Here is an 18469-nt window from a genome sequence, read left to right on the forward strand (position 1 = left end):
TCTTCTTTCCCTTGCCTCAAACCTGGAGTTAGTTTTGCCTAGTGCTATTTTTCAATGGGGAAAATGCACTTTTTTTTTTAACTAGTCTGTCCATGCAGGGGCATTGCCTCCTCCTCATCAGAGCTGCTGCAGCATCCCAGCAATAAGACAGGCCCAGCTCTTCCAGTGATAGATTTTAATTTCTGGTAAGGGATGAGCAACAGTTTAAACCAAGGAAGGGCATTATTGGCAGCACTCTCAACAATGCCTTGCTGTCTACATGGCAAAACCCAAGCAATTTTTCACAGATGGTGAATCAGAAGGGAGGACTTTAATTGTTTTATCTGCCTTTTGGGACAGCATAAGCTGCCTACTCGTGAATTAGAGCCTTGTGAATGTTGCTGCAGTTTCCTGAACCAGGGACAGCTTTGGTTTGAGGATTTCCAGTGATCAGGCATCCACTGTACTGTTGGCTGACCACTCCCAAACCCCTAATTGCCATTGCTAAAGAACAGGCATGAATTCTTGAATAAATTTTTATTGCCTTGGGTTGCAACATTTGGGTAGTGTTGCAGTTTTGTCTGCTAGACTAAAAAGAGAAGAACATGGTTACAGGCAAAAATTATAGACCATGATTCAAAAAAATATTGCCTTGGAGTGGAGGATGCCGAGAGAAAGTTGAGGGGTGACTTGATCTGGTTTGTAGCTCTCCTAAAAACCTTTCCCATTTTCCTAGCATCCTGGGTTTGTAGCAGTACAAAATACTGGGGTTAACTGGCATGTGAAACCAGATTTGGGAGAACCTTCCACCTGCTTTTTGATATTCCCTGTTTATGTGGTCAGGGATGGTGTAAGTCCTTTGGTCAAAGCATCATGCTGATGGTAGGACAAACCCATAGGGCCCAAGCTGTAGACTGCTCTGGAGCAGCTCACAGCAGGTTGACATCCCACCAACAGGCAACACATAAACCAAATCCATGGCTCTGGAGGCAAGGCTCAGCTACAGGCTTTGTCCAGATAATTTCTCCAGAGGCAGTGGCCCTCCTGCAGTGCTGTCACTGCCTCCTGTGAGCTGCTCCTGCTGCTCTTTGCTATTCATCCTCTGTCGCTCCAGTGCAGAAGAGGGTTGGCCAGGGCTGAACTGAAGGCAACCTCTTAATCGACCTAAGAGGTGGGAGTTGTGGTGTTTGTAAAATACTGTACAAATGGGAGGGTTTGATCGCATTAAATGAAGGATTGGATTCATTAAATTAAGTGGAAAGCAATGTACATGGATAATTTCAAGGGTTGAGACTGAATACGGTTTTTAAATAGGAAGTGATCAGCTGCTACACACCACACAGAACAGCTCTCAAACATTTTTAATGACAGTATTTGCACACACTTTAGTTTAATTAACACATGGCACAAGAGAGGTTTGGTAACTAGGATGTAGTCTCACACCAGTCATCCCAATTATAACACATGAAATTTCAAGCATCGATACACCAAGAGCGTCACCCATCCCCGCCCAGCAAGGTCTGGTGATTTGAATTTCCACCACACCTTGTTTCTCTTGGATGCGACAGTAATTCCTTCTCTCCAGATGGAGAAGTCCCTTTAGAAGTAAGTGGATGATCAGCTTCTCATTTGGATTTATTTCTTGTTTTCTGCAATCAAAATTAAGAGGACTGTGTATTGTCACTGCCCAGTGATCCACGTTACATTTCTGACAGCTATGTTTATTAGTAAATATGTAGTAATTGCTTCCAGAATTAACTAGAGCCACTCTTCTGTGTCTGTACATGTAGGAGAGATTTCCTGTGATGTGTGATTCCTTTTGTTAGCACAGCCACTTAGGAGATGCTGGAGAATAGTTGCAGACACAGCTGGATTTACGCCTCGGCACGGGCGGTGCTGGTCCGGGGGACTAACTTCAGAATAATCGGTTTCTCTGGACTTAAGAGTCCCTTTGAACTCAGCTTGAGAGGGATCTGCAACAAGAAGAGTTAAAACACACTTGGAGATGGACAAATTCAATAAATTGAGATTAAAGGAAAGGGACTTGGCCACAGTTTGGGCAGAACTTGATCTGTAGTGCCTGGACGTGGCCCTCCCGTGAAAGTGCAAGGGGTCTGGTGTTAGCACTGACGGTGAGAAGCCAGGTGCCTGACTCTGTCTGCAGGTCTCAGATCATAATCTGCCCCTCACCTGAGTTTCTTTGCAGGTCTGGAAGGTGAAATTTTGCAAGAGAATGGTGATGGCAACTTTCAGAGTCAGGAGAGCAAACCGCATCCCGATGCAGTTCCTGGGACCAGCTCCAAAGGGCAGGTAAGTGTACGGGTCTATGGTGTCTTTGTTTTCCTTACTGAACCTGGGTAATGACACGGTTGGGGAAAGAAAAGAAGTCAGCAAGAACCCAGAAACCTACATATCCTTCTGTTCTTCATGTTTCATCTGCTGCTTATCTACAGACCTCTTGCTGGTGTCCTACGGAGACTTGTTTGGTTTTTAACTAAGGTGTCTCTGTGTACCCCAGCAATCAAGGTGTTGGGGCCCTCAGCCAGGACAGGGTGGGATCCCACCTAAGTGTTTGATTTTAATTCTATCCATTCAGATTCATAGAAGTTGGAAGCAAGGTGAAAATCGAGGTAAGTGTTCTCCCAAAGTGACTGATAGTCCCTGTTGTATATAGTGAGAGAGAAATCAGGAGTCACCTTGGTTAGGAGCAACCTGTGGCTTCAGTCTTGCTGGGAATGAGGTAGATATCAATTGTAAAAATAAACAATTAGGGAAAAATTATCACTTCCTTGAAAACAAGGTGGGAAGGCAACTCTGGAAAGGTCAACTTTGTTATATTTGGTAGCAAAGCTTGTGTGAAGGAAATAAGTTCAGCAATGGAGATTACACAGAGGGATGGCTGGAGTTACAAAAACTCACCAACTACTCACTGTCAGCAAGCCTAAAAAATGTGTGCAAGATATTGTGAGGTATCAGTGTCCTGCCAATAAGATTATGTTGTTTAAAACCCTGCTTTAAGTGCAAAGCTCATTTTCATCTTAAAATTACATTCCCATGAGCCTGCAATTTCTCATTGGCATTGTTTGCAAAAAGATAGGAAGAACACCATTAGGAAGCTAATCAGAGATTAATACTTAATTACTATGTGAGGGAAAAGCAGCATGATATTTCTTCCCTTTCATTGTGCTTTTTTGTACCTTTCTGGTCTGAACTCCTCAGGGTTTGGCCAGTACTCGGGGTCACGGTGCAGGGTGTAGGGTGGGATCATGACGACGACACCTTTGGGAATGGTCACTCCATTGATCTCCACGTCCCTCTTGCAGGTTCTCTCGAGCCGTCCTCCGATGGGAAAGAGCCGAAGGGTTTCGCTCACGGTCATGTCAAGATATTCCAGTTGTGTCATCGCTTCGTAGGTGAGAGGAGCCTGTTGGACAACAGGTATGTTGGCATGGGGATTGGGTTGTCCTAAAATGACCGCTGAGGCTAGAGTGTCCCTAACCCAGGTATGGCTCAAGCTCTCTGAAGAACACAGTGCAAGGTAGAAATTGAGTGAGTGGTTTCATTGTCCACCCCTGAGTGATGGAGATGCCTGGAAATCCACATCTGCTTGTGCATGGGTGTGGGGTACTGGCAAGTGGGTTTGTGCAGTGGGGTGGCCTGGAAGGTTTCAGCTGCCAAAACAGTGTTGTTACAGGGCTGAGGTGTCTCAGTGCATGTCTGTCAGACCTCATGGAATATCTCAGGGGAAGGGTGTTTAGGAGATAAAGATTTCTGATTGTCTTGGCTGACCAAGGAGGACAGCAGGGTCAGAGGGTCTTCACCATCACCCAGCATCCCCTTACCTTGTTGGGTAAAACGGTGTCGATCTCCTCCAGCAGTTTCTGCTGCACGTCAGGATGTGTGGCCAGTTCATAGGCCAGGTAACACAGCGTGTTGCTGGTGGGCTCATACCCAGCAAATATAAAGATGAATGCCTGCGACAGGACCTCTTTGTCGGTCAGGGCTGGGAGGAGACAGGACCAACACTGGGGTTGGCTGCTGATCTCAGCAAGGAACAAGTAGCAATGGGTGGGGTTGAGGCAGGTTTGTTGTGGTTGCTTTCTGATAACGCATTTATAGCTACTCTGTTATCTGTCTGGAAAAAGTCATTTGACAGAGGAGGTAAATGGTTTCCTGGGTGTCAGTGACAGACACAGCAGTCCTGCTCCCTGGTGAAAGACCAGGGGGGTTCCTCTTGGCCCTGGTGCTAGCAACAAGGACAGAGAGCTCTGTCTGGAGTTGGTGAGTGGACATGGTGGTGAGCCATTGAGTCTTTCTTTGGGCATAGCTCCTCATAGCCTCCTGACCCCCACAGCCCCTGTTCCTGTGATGGCTATTTGAACGTTGTTACCTTTGTATGAGTGATTTGCTCCATTGCTGCCGTGGCTGGCTGAGTTCTGGGATTCAATCATCAGCTGCAGGAAATCTACTCTGCCCTGAGAGGAAAAGTAGGAGAGTTTATCTGGTGATGTGTCCCTTGGAAGCTCAGAGAAGCAGATTTCATAGCCTAAGCACAACTTTTAAACCGAAAGCATCCCCAAAATGCACATGACTTCCTTACTGAGAAACAAAACACTTGCTTTTTATTTTGGAAACCTATGTGCCCTTTTCATGAAGCTGCTGGGGGGGAAAGCAGTGTCTTGAATGAATTTCATGATCCAAACTCTTAAAAGGAGAATTTTTCTAGGAAGCAGCTTCAATTTTTGACAAGTGAGAAGGGAAGGCACAACCCTGAAAGGTGCTGTTGCTGCTCTTGTGCTGCTTACTCAGCTCTCCCTCACTCTCTGCTTAATCTTCTGCAGGGAGTCTCTTGCTCTGAATTATTACAAGTTCTGCAAGCCCAAGCTTAGACCAATTCTACTGAGCCTTTATCTGGGTTGAGCTTCAGATCACTGATGCACAAAGTCTTGTTTCTCTGGTCAGGTGAAGCTCTTCTGATAGTATTAAGACCAAGTGTTTACACTTAAGTAGATTCAGGGTTTTGTTGAGTTGTTGTACTTTGGCTTCACCTTTGATATCATCACTAATTATATTTCACTCAAGTGTATTTTCTGCCACAATTGCTAGAAAATTCACACTTGCTTACCTTGTGAGTCTCCTTTTCACGATCCTGCTTAATTTTGGAGAGGGATCTCATGAAGAAATCTACAGCACTGCTGGGGAAGAAGCTTACGTTCATCTTAGCCAAAAGGGGAGTAACAAATGGGAATACAACTGAAAAACAAATTGAGAGTGAAGTCACATTGCTCTAAACAAAATCCACCTCATAGCTATGGATGCTACTGAGAAAGTAATGATGCTGCTGAGAAATTATTTCCTTTCTTGATTTCTTTACTGGGGAAAAGCCTGGAATTTGCCTTTTCTTCCTTTCTCCTTCCTTTGGGGTAGCTTGTCTTGATGCAACCCTCTCCCAGGTTTGTCAAGTGGGCACAGCTGAGCTGGGTATAATCATTGCTTCAAGAGGTGACCCAAGCATATGCCACCTTCTTCTTCTAAGGCACTGTCCTTTAAGGACAGGTTACTTCTATACACTGTACAACCCTACAACTTCCCAAAGAAGAGAAATACTGAAAAGCCTGGATTTTTTTTCAGGCTGAGCTATTCACTGCCATGAAATACAATACTCATACAAACATTTCCATGACCCCTTCAGAACATTTCCTCCATCACAGTGAACTGGATCTTGAGCTTGTGTATAGATTCATAAACCCTACAGCACCGAAACATCCTCTATGCACAGATCACACCTTTTGCCATGTCTTAGCAAGGTATCTAAAATTGATTTAAGGTTGCCAGTGATTTAAGGTCCATCACCATCACTGCTAAGCTATTGCACTGCTAGGAAATTGCATCTAATTACAGTCCCCACTCAGCACTCACTTCCAGAAAATGCATTTCAGATAGCACCGTTCTCCTCAAGCCTCGCAGCTGAACTTGCTTTTCAACCCTCAAATCATTTTCTGGCACTTATTTGGACATTGGCTGGGATGTTCATGTGCTTCTTGCATTGTGGATGCCAGAGGTGGAGGAAGTTTTTACCCATCTCCTTCCTAGACTTTTAGTATGAAGCTAACCATGAGGAAACCATGAGATAAGAGCCATGAAGACTTCCATGTTGGCTAGGGAAGTTGATTAGTTAATGTACAGGATGCTCCAGTCTCTAATATGCTTGCTAAAGCCATGATTCTATAATGCTCTGACACCTAAATAAAGCTTTCAACAAAAAAATCACTTACATGTCAAGATGAAGACTGGATCAAAGAAGTCAAACTTGACCAGCTTCTGCATCTCTCTGACAAAGGGGTCTTTGGGGTTGTTCATGGAGTCAATGTTCACACCAAATGAAGTGCTGGTGACAACATCCATGCTGTAGCTCCCAAAGATGCTGAGGAAAGATAAAAAAAGATAGACTGTGGTTAAATATTTTGACCAAGTGAGTATATTTTTCCTAATATCTATACGACATTCAAATATAAAGTCTCTAAGACCTCCTGCCCTGGTTTTGAAAAGGAAATTGGCTGTATGGTAACTGAAAAGCACTTCTAGTGAGAAGGACAGATTTTGAGAGAGCTTTGTTTTCAAGCCTGCATGAGTTTTGAAATTATACAGATTTTCTGAGGATTTTAAAATAGCATGTAGCTACATTAATGGGCTAGTGGAAGGACAGCATGTGGCTCTTGAGCATGCTGGTTTCTCAGGGAGGGGTGGTAACACACCTTACTTTGAATATGCCCTGAAAAGGGGCTTGTTCAACCCAGTACAGCCCTATTCTACAAACTACCCAAGTCCTCTCGTTGGCAGGGAAGAATTTTGCTGGGGTGTGACTTGTGTGCAGCTGCCCCCTCTGCACCTGTGCTTTGAAATTTGGGGTGAAATACCCAGATTTTATTCCAGCAGAGGTGGCTCAGATGAAGATGAGACAGAGACCACACTACAGCCTCACTCCCTAGGCCCCCCAGCAATGGAACAAGTGCTGGGTGAGTGCCCCACAGTGCTGTGTGTGAGGCAGAGAGGCCAGCAACCCATGCTGTGGGGTATAAGAAGGTGGTGCACAGAGCTCCTGAGTACATGAAGAGGAAACTAGATTTTCCTGGTGGATTTGGGGTTATCTTAGATCTGTGGACTCACAAAGCTGTGCTGGAGGTTTTTTTCTCCCCATCTAATTCCCTTTAGAAGACTCCTCTCTGTGTCTTTGCCTCTGGGAAGTTTCACTAACATCCCAGCTTGAATTTTCCCTTTCAAATTTCCAGCCAGGCTTTCAGCTCACCCCATTCCTCATTTCAGAGGTCTGGTTGGTGCTGCTGGTAACAACTGAAGCACAGCACTTGCTAACAAGGTTTTCTGCTTAGTCTGCTGCTCCTCACAGCTACTTACTCCTTTACAGACAGAGCGTTGTCCTTTTCCACTCTCTTTTGAACATTTTTCACCAAAACTTCCCCATAGTGCTTCATTATAGGGAACATCTGTAACACAAACCAGATATGGTCACTTAAGTAGAGTACATTTTTACTCCTTTAAGACAGGCTTACGAAGGCTACAGGGAGTTTCATGAATATTTACAAATAAGATCTTTCTGCTAAACTTCTATTTTAAGCTTTTTTTGGTTTAAATTAGGCATAAATTAATCCAGCCAGCTTAGCTGTCAGGCTCTGACTAAAGAAATCGGACCCCTGTGACAAACCTCAGCCTGAAAACACTGTCCTACTGACTTTCTGATTTAGTTTTGTACCTGCTCTTCTGTGTTTTTACCTCCTTTAGCTTCCCACTGGTGAAGGTTGGAGAGAGCACAGTACGAATCCTTTTCCACTGCTCATCTTCAGCTAATGAGACAGCGTCGTTCAGCACCCCTGCTAGATCTACATGCTAGAAGGGGAAAAAGGCAAAGTGTTAGCCTCAGGATAGATAGACCCTTCCTTGCAAGGATGGCAACGTAGCATGGAAGTTCCTGCCAGGCTGTTTCAGGGGCATTACTGCTGGCAGCAGGCTTAGAAGCAGCCTCTCTCAAGACACACGCAATAAATAATCCCCTTCCCTGCAGTAAACCAGCTGTGAGATGCCCTTTCCATATCCAGAACAAGCAACCCAACAAGCCCAACACCCCTATGTGTGTGTGTGGACCCCCAGCTACCTGTGCTGCCCAGAGCCTGCGTCCCAGCTGGGGGCACATGTGCCAGCTGGACCCTTACGGATTCCTGCGTGCTCACACAGACTCAAATTCATCCATAAATCCATAGGTGTGAGAGCAGAAGTGGTCTGTGCAGGCAGAGAGTTTCCTCTGCCAGGCTGGGTGTGCAGTCCCCAGGCTGTCAGGCAGGGGAACAGTGACATATAGTGGCCACCGACAGTAATCCCTATAGCGCAGTCCCCAGCCCCCTGTGGGAACCCTGGCACATGCTTGGCATGCTCCCTTCCTCCTGTGGTTTGTTTTCTGGACTCTGTGGTACATCACGATGGTTCTTCTCTTACCCTCCGGTTGGTAAAGGTGGAGTAACAGTCCTTAACCAGCACAGATTTAATGATTTGAGGGTCCAGGACAGCCACCACAGGTTGCCTGCCATCGTAAATCCTGGCAGGGGGAGAAGAGGAGACAGATGAATAACCCCAGGTAGCTGAAGTGCAAGGCTTGGCTGATGCCCATGAAACAAAAATCTGTTAAACCTGTGCTCCTCCATCACCAGCCTTGCTGTTCTGCACAGAATGGTAGAAAGTAGAGATGGAAAAAACTCCCAGGCCTTCTCTCATTTGGTTTTGTAAATGATAAAGGGGGCTAAACACCTTCCAAAGTCACTGGGAAATGAGCAGAGCTCAGTCCCTCAAAGGACCAGGTACTAAATGAAGCAAGTGTCTTCACTTTCTCCCCTGACTCTCTGAGTTTCTTCCAGGCACTTAAACACATTACAGTATTAGAAGGAAACTTGTTCGACCCCTTTCAGGCTCTTGAATTGGGTGTCTGGAGACTTGGGCTGACAGCACTGAAATATCCTTGGAGATGAAACTCAATCCTTGTTTTTGTCTTGCTAAGCTGCCAGCTCTGAATGCTTTCCTAGAACAGATGTAGATTAAGTGGATTGATGCACTTTGCCCATTTATGTAAAGATATTTTTTCCAGGGTCCATCTTTAAAACTTTCTATAGGGACCAATGGATGAGTTATAGAGGACATGCCAGTGTGTAGCCCAAGTAGTAACAGCACTGATAAAAGCTATGGGATATGTCCAGAGCAGATGAATGATAGCTGCAGGTAAGCTTTTGTTGTGGTCCTCTACCCACAACAGCAGGTAAGGCCCAGCAGCATGAGGAAGCCAGTGGACTTTGGATCTGCTTCTTGACTCAGGGCTGGGAGTCACACATTCCTCTGCCGTTGATAAACCAGAGGAACCCGACGTTCCAGTTCCAGATTCTCCCTTGAGTAAATAGCAGTTTTGCTGCTGATTTTGTTAAGGAGTGGGTGAGGGCCTTTTGTTATCAGCTTTAAAACAGCATTCATAGCATAGGTCAAAGCAAATCTCCGTGTGGAATGACAGCAGCACAGCCCTGACATCACCAGGCCATGTGAACCACCAGCAGCACCCTGTTGTTGCTGTACCATCACTCTGGGACTGTCAGAGCTGCAGGGAGAGAAGGAGGACCTTTCCTAATGAGTTTTTTCCCTTCCCTTTATATGGATTCTAGTTTTACCTTAAGGAGAGATCAGTGGTTCATACTTACCCCCAGACTTTCCCATATTTCTCAAAACATTCATTGTCAAATTCCAAGAAACCCTGTGGAAAGCAATTTAAAAATTATCTCAGAGAGGATGCAGCAGAAGGGAGGATGCTGGAGGTGGTTGGTTGGGAGGAATCTCTGTAAAATGATGTTCAGAGCTACCTTCTGAGTTCTCTTTCTCTCCAAAAACAACATAGACAGCATAATTGTACATCATGCTTGTGCATGAGCTGTTTGCCTGGATGCTGGCAAAGGGCAGCAGTAAATCAGCCACCCTCAAGCACTGGCTCAGAGATGCCCTGTGACATTCAGCAAGGCCCTGTGGCCTGTTGCTGAGCCTTCATCCTCTGCTGGCCTTTGTACAACCTGTGTGTTGGAGCAGAGCTTGGCATTTGGAGATAACTTATCACCATGTATCTGTTTAGCTACAGCTGTATGAGCAAAGGCAGATATTGCTGGAGCCAGGGAAGCTTCAGTCACTTACTTTGCGATATTCCAGGCACGTCCCAAAGAAAGGCAGAGGTCTTGGCCCAGGAATACCCAACTTCTTGAACAAACCGAATGGCCAGGTCCCATATCTGAGGGACAGAAAAGACAGCAGAGTGCTCCATCACCATGGCATTGGGACTGCAAGGTCTCAGCCTGGAGACTGCACCTATCACCCTTTGGCTCCACGTAGAGGAGGCTGATGCAGGAGGTGAAAAAAAAAAAAAAAGTGGTCCAGAAGAAAATTGCCCTGTTAAAATTACTTAATAAATGTGGTAAGGCTCACCACTGCCACACAGAGGTTCTGAGAGGTGACTCTGAAGTAAAAGCAGCTGTCTGCTGAGGGCGTAAGTACTCTGGTGGAAATAGGACCTTCAAGCCTTTAGCAAGTCAGAAGAGGAGCTCCTTGCCAGCTGAAGGAGAGGCAGAAAAGGGAGCTGGAAGAAGGAACACCAAGCTTGCATGTTTTTATTGAACAGAAATCAAAGCAGTGCCAGAAGTGATATCCCAAACAGGGCTTTTGTCAAGCTGTACTTTAATTTCATTTATTGTTCTCCCTCTCCTTAGCCTGGCGTTAGCTCAGTGGTGCATCAGGAAGTCTTGTCTTGATGGTTTTCTTTTTAGATTTTATTGACAGCTTTGCAGATTTCTTTCCTCTGAAGCACCCTTTTTGGCAGCTGTAAAGTTATTACTTCTACCTCAGGGCTTTCTGTTTCTCAACAAGGGTCTGGGCTGCAGTCCTTTGAAGCTTGTCTTTGGCTGTTTTGAAAGAGCTCCTCAAAATATTTGTTTTAAGTTAGGAGCTGCAGCTTCCCAAGTGAGCAGTTCATTGCAGCAGGGATGTAAAGCTGCAGAGGTTTGGCAGAGGGAGGTTATCAGAGATCCTCTTTGGACCACATGGCAGCAGCTGCTCAGGGCAACGTCCTGGGGATGCTTTCCTGAAAAGTCAGTCTCAGCTGAGACTTATGGGGGGGTTCACTCGCAATTAGGAATACTTTCCTAAATCTGGAGGACCCCAAGTGAGATCAGTCCTCCCAGCACAGGCACTGCCAGAGCACAGAAGCACACCTCACTCTGTGGTGTAAACAGAGCCAGCAAAAACCAGAGAACAGGGCGTCTGCAGGTGCAGAAAGGTTTCACAGAGCTCAGTTTGTCAATGTTTAACCTTTCCTGTCAAAAGTTAATTCAGTACTAGGTATAAAATGTTTGTGTATTCTCATTTGTAATGTTTATGGACAGCCAGGGCTGCGGGAGGACCAGGAAATGCCAGGCTGGGCTGGTTGCAAAGCCCAGGAACAGCATAGAAACATAGGCTGGGCTTAATCCATTTGAAATATGGCCAGGAAAACACAGGCTAATGCTCTCACTGCTAAAAATGTGACATGGTTTTCTGCAGGCTGAGAAGGACCATCCAGTGTAAAGCCAGAGAATAATCATTACTAGTTCTTACCATGGATGAGCACCAGAAATGCCTGATATTCCTTCATGTGTAAACCCTAACAGCGTTGCCCCAGATGGACAAGAAGCATCTGAGCAACCTCCCTGTGCTAATGGGCAGTGAAATTTCATTTTTAGCTCAGATATCAGAGCACAAAGATCTGGGCTTTGTCCTGTTTGCCACAACAACATTACAAGTGTCTGCAGAAGGTGGGAGCCTGATAACCAGCAATCTTAGATGGCCACGGAGTTATTGAATACTAGGGTCCAGGTCAATAATGAGAGTGGGATTGGGGCAATTTTTTAATTTTTTTTTTTTTTTAAAGTCTGTCCCAATCAGGCTTTTGAATGATGCAAATCACAGGAAAGGGTTTGAAAAACAGGGCTAAAAGTTCAGAGCTTCCTGAACTGCTGAGGTTGGAGCATTGCCAGGGCAGACAAATGGATTGTGCTTGTGTGCACCACATTAATCGTTAAGGTTTATGGCTAGCAACATGCTGTCTCTGCCTAAGGGCTTGTCAACACTACAAAGTTTGTCAGTCTACCCTCGTTGGCAGGGGCTGCCAGCAGAGATGCTGTATGTCCCAGCAGAAGGGGGTTTTCAGCCAGCCCTGACACGCTGCAGCACAGAATGGCACCAGCAAAGTGGACAGGAGCATTTTCTCACTAGCACGGCTCCTCTGAAGCAGCGGGGCACGATTCTGCCTGCTGGAGTTTGTCTGAAGAGCCAGAAGCACAGAGATGACCTTGCTCTGGGCTTCGTCTCTTCCCCCAGCAAAGGTGGGCTGTGGGGACAGGCATGTGATGCTGTCCCTGCCAGGCATGTGGCCAGTCTATAACTTCTGCAGACTCTCCCTCCTGGTCCAAGTGCCCGTGCGTGGAGCATCTTACCTGGGCAGTAGGGAAGGAGTCAGGAGGAGTAAGAACTGATCTTTATGAATTCTCTCTGTCTGGTGCCTTGCTGCTGTTCTCCACCTTTGTAGATCGTTCAGTAGGGTCATCTACTGCCTGCTCCCCTCCACAGGGCGACCTCAGGCAGGGAGGCACAGCCTTCCTTAGACTGTATGTCACTGGAAAAATAACCTAACGGATCATGATCCTCACTGCAGCCAGCACCCTGCTGCTAACAAATGCCTGGCACCATTATTATTCGATTATTGCTTTAGTGCTTAACAGCAAGATTGTAACAGTGCACAGGAACAGTCCAAATTCTGGAGCAAGAGCACACATCTGTATGGTCTTTAGACTCCCCTGTTCCTTCCCAGAGCCCTGTGAAAGACTGGAAATCTAGAAATCACACCTACCTGTTTGCTTTTCAGCAGACTAGTTGCATGAAAATGAACGACAAGAAAAGGAAAATGGCATGAGCAAAAAAACAATAAAGATAGAAATATTTTACTCACACTACCAGGAGGACTACGATTATAAGCAAAAGGGCCCATGTCTCCATAGAGAAGGAGGGAAGAAGGTTCATTTTGGGTCTCCTCTGGTTGGCTCTGAGTTCTGTCTTGACGTTTGTCCCAGGTCTGTGAGAAATTGGAACGTTTCACAGTGTGCAATCTTTTATGTCCAATCATATGATTTAGGGGCTGTCCTTCTGTCGTGAAGGAGGAGGAGTGGAAGGCAAAGGTAGCAAAGTATGCTAATCTGAAAAACACAATTCATGTGATAGATAAATGCTTGGCTGAACTGTCTAAGGTTCAAATGCTTTAATACACACGTTGACAGGCGTTTACAGCTACTTTCTCTGTTATAATACTAAGCACTAACTGACTTCTTACCGAGTAATGTTCCTGGGCTCCTACACCAAAATAAATAAAACCAAGTTACAATGAAAAGGTAAATCCCAAAGCAGGTGTCAGAGCTGGTTTACAAAAGGGAAGGAGAAGTGAAAAGGTTATTCATATATTGGATGATAAGATCTTTTCTGGCAGCTGAATTAAATCTGGCACAATTTAGGATTTTGTTTAAAATACATCTTTTTCTGTGTTGTGAAGGGCAAGCACTGCCTGCTTCTGCTTGTGGTGGGACAAAAGCAGCTTCTAAGAAAGGCAGGAATTTCCCCCTGTAAAGGCTTTGGAAGTCCACCTTGTTTGTCAGGTTGTGAGCAAGTGTTGTGCAGGAGAAATGCTGTTGTTCCACAGCTGTAAGCAGCTCAAGTGCCACCATTTCCAAAACACCACCTCGTGGGTTATGAGTAGAAACAGCACCCACCCTTCTGCTGCAGCTGGCAGAAAGACCCAAGCGAAGGGAAAACAGACTTTGTGATGGTTCTTCTGTCGTGGTGGTGGAGAGAAGTGAGAGCACCCTGGAGGCACAGACATGCTAAGAGATAATTATGATGATAGAGAAGACTGGGCTGTTTGGATGGTGTTTGTTAGTGGCCATAGTGTTAGGGCACAAGGCTATGTGGTTTGCATGGATGTGTACCACAGCATCTTCAGGGCTTCATTCAGAATGAAAATGAGCAGCATTCTCATCTTCAAAAGGGATTTTACTGGCTACACTGGGTGTGAGTAACTGGGTGTTATAAATATTTGGCACATCAGATGCCTCTAGTCTCCAAGGATGTTGCTGTGATTGGTGCTGGGTTGACTGACAAGTGGATCTCAGTCCACATTGTGGTAAGATACACATTCCAAGAGTCATCATCTGACTGGTCTCAGCAGCATTTGTATCTCGCTTCACCTTTGCCTGGCCTTTGCTCTGACCTTCAAAGACAACTCAGTTGCAGATTATTCTGTAATAAACACACTCTGCTTTAGTTTGACATGAATAGACAAGTTCATGACATAGTTGTACAAGCCCGCGCCGGGTCCTGCCTTGCTTGATTCAGAGGTGCTGAAAGAGCATGTGATTAAATAGGTGCTTTCCCACTTAAGAGCTTGTCACAGCAGTGATTGTTCTTCCAGGGTCCTCCTTTCTGCATTTTGACATAGCCTTGAAATCTGAATTTAGAGAGCACCAAATGTTGCTGACTCACCATGCTGGGAAGCAAGTTAATTCAGTTCAGTCATGAAACAGGATTGCTGTAGGGCTCTCCATCCTCAGTAAAAATCAGCCTCAGTCCTTGTCCTTTCTGAGTCCCTTTTAAGGGTGAGAATAGTCTCTGGAAAAACTTGTAAAAAAAAAACCAAACCAAACAGATATGTGCAAAATCTTGTTGGTGGTTTTGCATTGTGGTCTTATATCTCTGCCAAATGGACTGTGCCTATTGACTTCAAACAAACCGAACCCCACCATCCCCTTGAGAAAGCTGATAGATAAATAAATAAAGACTGCAGCCCTCATGTGATTAATCTGTGCCAGAGGAAAGTCAATGACCTACAAAGAAATGACCAATTTTCTCATCACACATAAGTCAGAGATGGGTTTATGCCCTAATTTGCCTTAAACTACGACAGTAGACCTCCCGCTCCAGGCTGTGGTGTCCCCTAAGCTGTTGGGGAGTATGGCAGCTCAGGAGACAACTTCTCCTCCCTCTGTCTCTGGGAGGGAGGAGAAACATCAGCTGTTTGGCATCATCTTCAGCCAAGGCTGAAACCCATCTCACAGAAATTATGGGAAGGAGGACACCACATGGCCAAGCCCCAACCTACCCTCTCCCTTCCCCGTTGAGCTCTCTGCACACCTGGATGTAGCTACACCAACCCAGCATGATTACCCCTTCACCCTATCCAAGTCCTTTAGATGTGTCTTATTCTCACCACCATGGGCTTTTGGGCCTGTCCTCTGCTTCTTCTAGATGTTTTGAAGTGCACTGCATGCCATCATGGGTTTTGGTGAGCCCACAACCACAGGCACGCTGCTGGGGGGCATGAGAAGGTGCACACCCAGATGGAGGTGTAGTTGTACCTGTGGGAACACCCTGCTAGTGACACAGCTAGACTCGTTGGTGGATGACAACGTCACACACGACGTGCAGTGGGTGGGCAACACTCACCATGGTCATTTAGGCTGCTGCACCCTATGGTCACTGCCACGTTGCCACCGTGCTCCAAGGACAGCCCCAGGCTTAGGGTGAGAGATTTAAAAAGCCAAAGTTTGCAGCAAATTCAGAACTGAGGACTGAGCTGCTTTTCCATATCTAATGCCCCTAAAGTAGCTCAGATTAATGGATTAATGGCTTTCAGGAAAGCAAAATAACACCATGTTGTTATTTGCAGTGTAATGAAAGGAGTGCTCCTAATCCAGGTTGTGAACAGGGTGTGATGAGCAGGAAGGATTTCTTGTATAAGAGTGACTGGGGGTTGGGCAGAACACGTATTTCTTCCACAAGCTGTGAAACCAAATCATGTAGGGTAAGAAAAACACTCTAGAATAGCAATTATGACTGAGGCACAGGTGTGGAGAAGAAAGAGCAGTTCAGAAGAGACAGAGCTACTGGCAAAAAAAAAGAGAAGCCACAGTGGGTAACATTTTGTGCTGCTGATGAAAAGGACTGCACAGAACAAGGAGGGCCAGGCTGGAGGAGCCTGCATCTCTAGGTCTACCTCACTTCTGAGGACAATCATGAAAGAGATTCTCCTGAGATACTTCGGGGAATTTGTTTTAGATTCCCAGGGCTGGACTAGTTGAGGTAGAGACTCTGCAGTGCTGCTTGGGATATGAATATTACTGGGGAGTTGTGTTATTATGGAGGACTTTAAACTCTCTAGATAGAGGTCGTAAAAAATGCTGATGATGGTGTAGAACTCGGGTGATCTCTGTATGGGAGATGGCAGATTTCTGCACTGGAGAAACACCAAGCTGGTTTACCTTTGGTGTTGCAAAGTCACTTAAGACATTCTAGAAGAACAGTTAGGAGTAAAATTACCTTGGACTGAATGAAATGCATTCCTTTAGCTTGATGGAAGTGGAAGTATAAACAAAAATAAGCTTAGAACGAAGGCTCTCTTTTTCAAGAGGACAAATTAATGAAATAAATCAGTGGAAGATCTCAAGGCCTTCATTGTAGGCTGTGACTAACCTGTTTAAGTCAGTGGTGCTAATATTATTAGCCAGTTGTATGCCAGGAGACTTGCATGAGTGGTCTTCACACCCAACTGCCTGAACAGATACATTAAAAGGCACGATCAGAATACACAAACCAGATAAGAGGTGGAGGGAAAAAATACACAATTATTTTGCAGTTCGAGGTATTTTGTTGTATATTCTGGCTGTAAGATCTTCTGGGCTGGGAGCTCATTTCTGTGCCTGACACTGAGCAGCCCAGTGCTTGAACATATTGGCTCACTGGGATCCAATTAGGGGGTTCCAACATATTGGTGGCACTTCTTTGCCTCCTCGGAGGCCAAAAAGCTTTGTTTGTTTAGTCTAGCTAAATGACAGCTGGGCTGGAAGGAGGTTGCTATGAGATAAATGCCAGGTAGAAGAGCTATTTAATCAAATTATGATGTTGGCACAGAGACAAATGGGCATAACCCAGCCACAAATAAATGCTAGGCTGGAAGTGAGCACAGTCCTGGCCTGGAAGGCTCAGGAGTCTTCCCATCATGGGGTTAAAAGAAAGAAAGGAAGCTCAGATAATGTCAAATGGGGCTAGATAAGACAGATACTGGTGGGAGGAGGGAGCAATATATTAAATTTGCCAATGCTCTTCTGCTTTTCACTTTCTGCATGGGCAGAAGATGTGGGGAGGCAACTATTTATTTTCCCTGATACACAGTGGTTTGGTTACCCACAGGAAAATATTTCATAATGAAGGCTATATTTTGTTGTCAGTGGTTAAAATATTGATACAGTGCTGCTGGATAAAAAATCAATGTATTTGGAGGGGTTTCTAATGATACTTTATGTAGTTCTGTGCATAGATGACTGATGCCCCCCTGCATACAGATATCCTTGGGATTTAAAAAGCTCACAAAAAAACCTCAACAAAAAAAGTAATTAATTCCCCTGGATGTTTTGTTCCATATACCGAGCTTTGGAACTACAGAGAAACTAGGACATTTTTCTGATGTTTTTTCATTTAAAGTAATATCCCTGATACTTACAGCTCTTCCTTCGTAATCTTTGTATCATTTTATTCCTTTTCATTCTAAGAAATGACAGCTACAAATGCCGTAAGAGATCTGGATAGCTAATTAACTCTGAGCACTGCATTCTTTTGCCCAATCCAATACAAATGGCTGTTTGAGGTTCTCTCACTTTAACCTTCTAAAATGAGTTAAGAAAAAAATACACTGCTAGCTCCCCACAGGACTTTTTCCCTGCGATGCAATGGAAGACAAGGTTACATCACACCAGGAAGCAGCAGGAACAATCCTGGCCAAATGCAAACTAGAAGAGATGTGTTTCCAATAAAAGGTGTAAGATCATGCTCTTTCCTGGGTATTTTAGGGAGGATGCCTTGGTGGGGCAGCTGCATGGGAGCGCTGCTTTGTTGCACCATAATTTTGGTGCAAGTCATTCCAAGAAGTGTCCGTGCACGTCATCGCCTGAGCAAACTTCTGCATTGGGATGTCACAGTCCAGTGAAGTCAGGGCACTTGACTCATTTAGAGTGATGGAGCTTTTAAAGGGTGATGAATCAAAGTGTTCATCCGGAGTATGAGGATTTTGTTATGCAAAGCACTGCATGAGATGGTGCCTCGAGCAGGAATAACGTCATGTCTTCAGTCAGTGTCCCTGCCACCACTGCAGCTTTCCACAGGGTGACCTGCTCTGACTCTACCTTAGCAGGTTCAGCTTCGCTGTGGTTGTAGTTACACTCATTAGTAAGGATCAGGAGACTCCAATATTTGTAATAAAAGCAACCAGAATCTTTTCTCAGTGTGCTTTTAGACCACAGACCACTTGCCTCTCCACCATCTGACTGGGAGG

General features: G+C 45.3%; 1 protein-coding gene across 1 annotated transcript; it reads right to left on the minus strand.

Annotated features, from left to right (window-relative positions):
- Window positions 1-1853: 1853 nt before the first annotated feature.
- Window positions 1854-13119, minus strand: LOC103768449 (cytochrome P450 3A9-like). Its single transcript, XM_008935592.1, has 13 exons — window positions 13049-13119; window positions 10207-10300; window positions 9726-9778; window positions 8485-8584; window positions 7768-7881; window positions 7393-7481; window positions 6255-6403; window positions 5105-5232; window positions 4370-4454; window positions 3822-3982; window positions 3177-3403; window positions 2170-2332; window positions 1854-1952 (listed from the first exon to the last, which is right to left on the minus strand). Exons 1-13 carry the CDS (start codon window positions 13117-13119, stop codon window positions 1854-1856), a joined length of 1533 nt encoding a protein of 510 aa, XP_008933840.1.
- Between the last annotated feature and the right edge of the window lie 5350 nt (window positions 13120-18469).

The sequence above is a fragment of the Merops nubicus genome, unplaced genomic scaffold (genome assembly GCF_000691845.1).
Source record: "Merops nubicus isolate BGI_N331 unplaced genomic scaffold, ASM69184v1 scaffold1892, whole genome shotgun sequence".
In the NCBI taxonomy this organism is placed as follows: Eukaryota; Metazoa; Chordata; class Aves; order Coraciiformes; family Meropidae; genus Merops; species Merops nubicus.

What these genes read in the sequence shown, in the direction of transcription:
- LOC103768449 (XM_008935592.1), bottom strand. Translation starts at nt 13,119, where the DNA reads ATGAACCTTCTTCCCTCCTTCTCTATGGAGACATGGGCCCTTTTGCTT. An exon ending in CGTGCCTGGAATATCGCAAA is followed by an intron (nt 9,779 to 10,206) that starts GTAAGTGACTGA and finishes TGCTTTCCACAG; the next exon opens with GGTTTCTTGGAATTTGACAA. An exon ending in AGCAAATCACTCATACAAAG is followed by an intron (nt 3,983 to 4,369) that starts GTAACAACGTTC and finishes GTCTCCTCCCAG; the next exon opens with CCCTGACCGACAAAGAGGTC.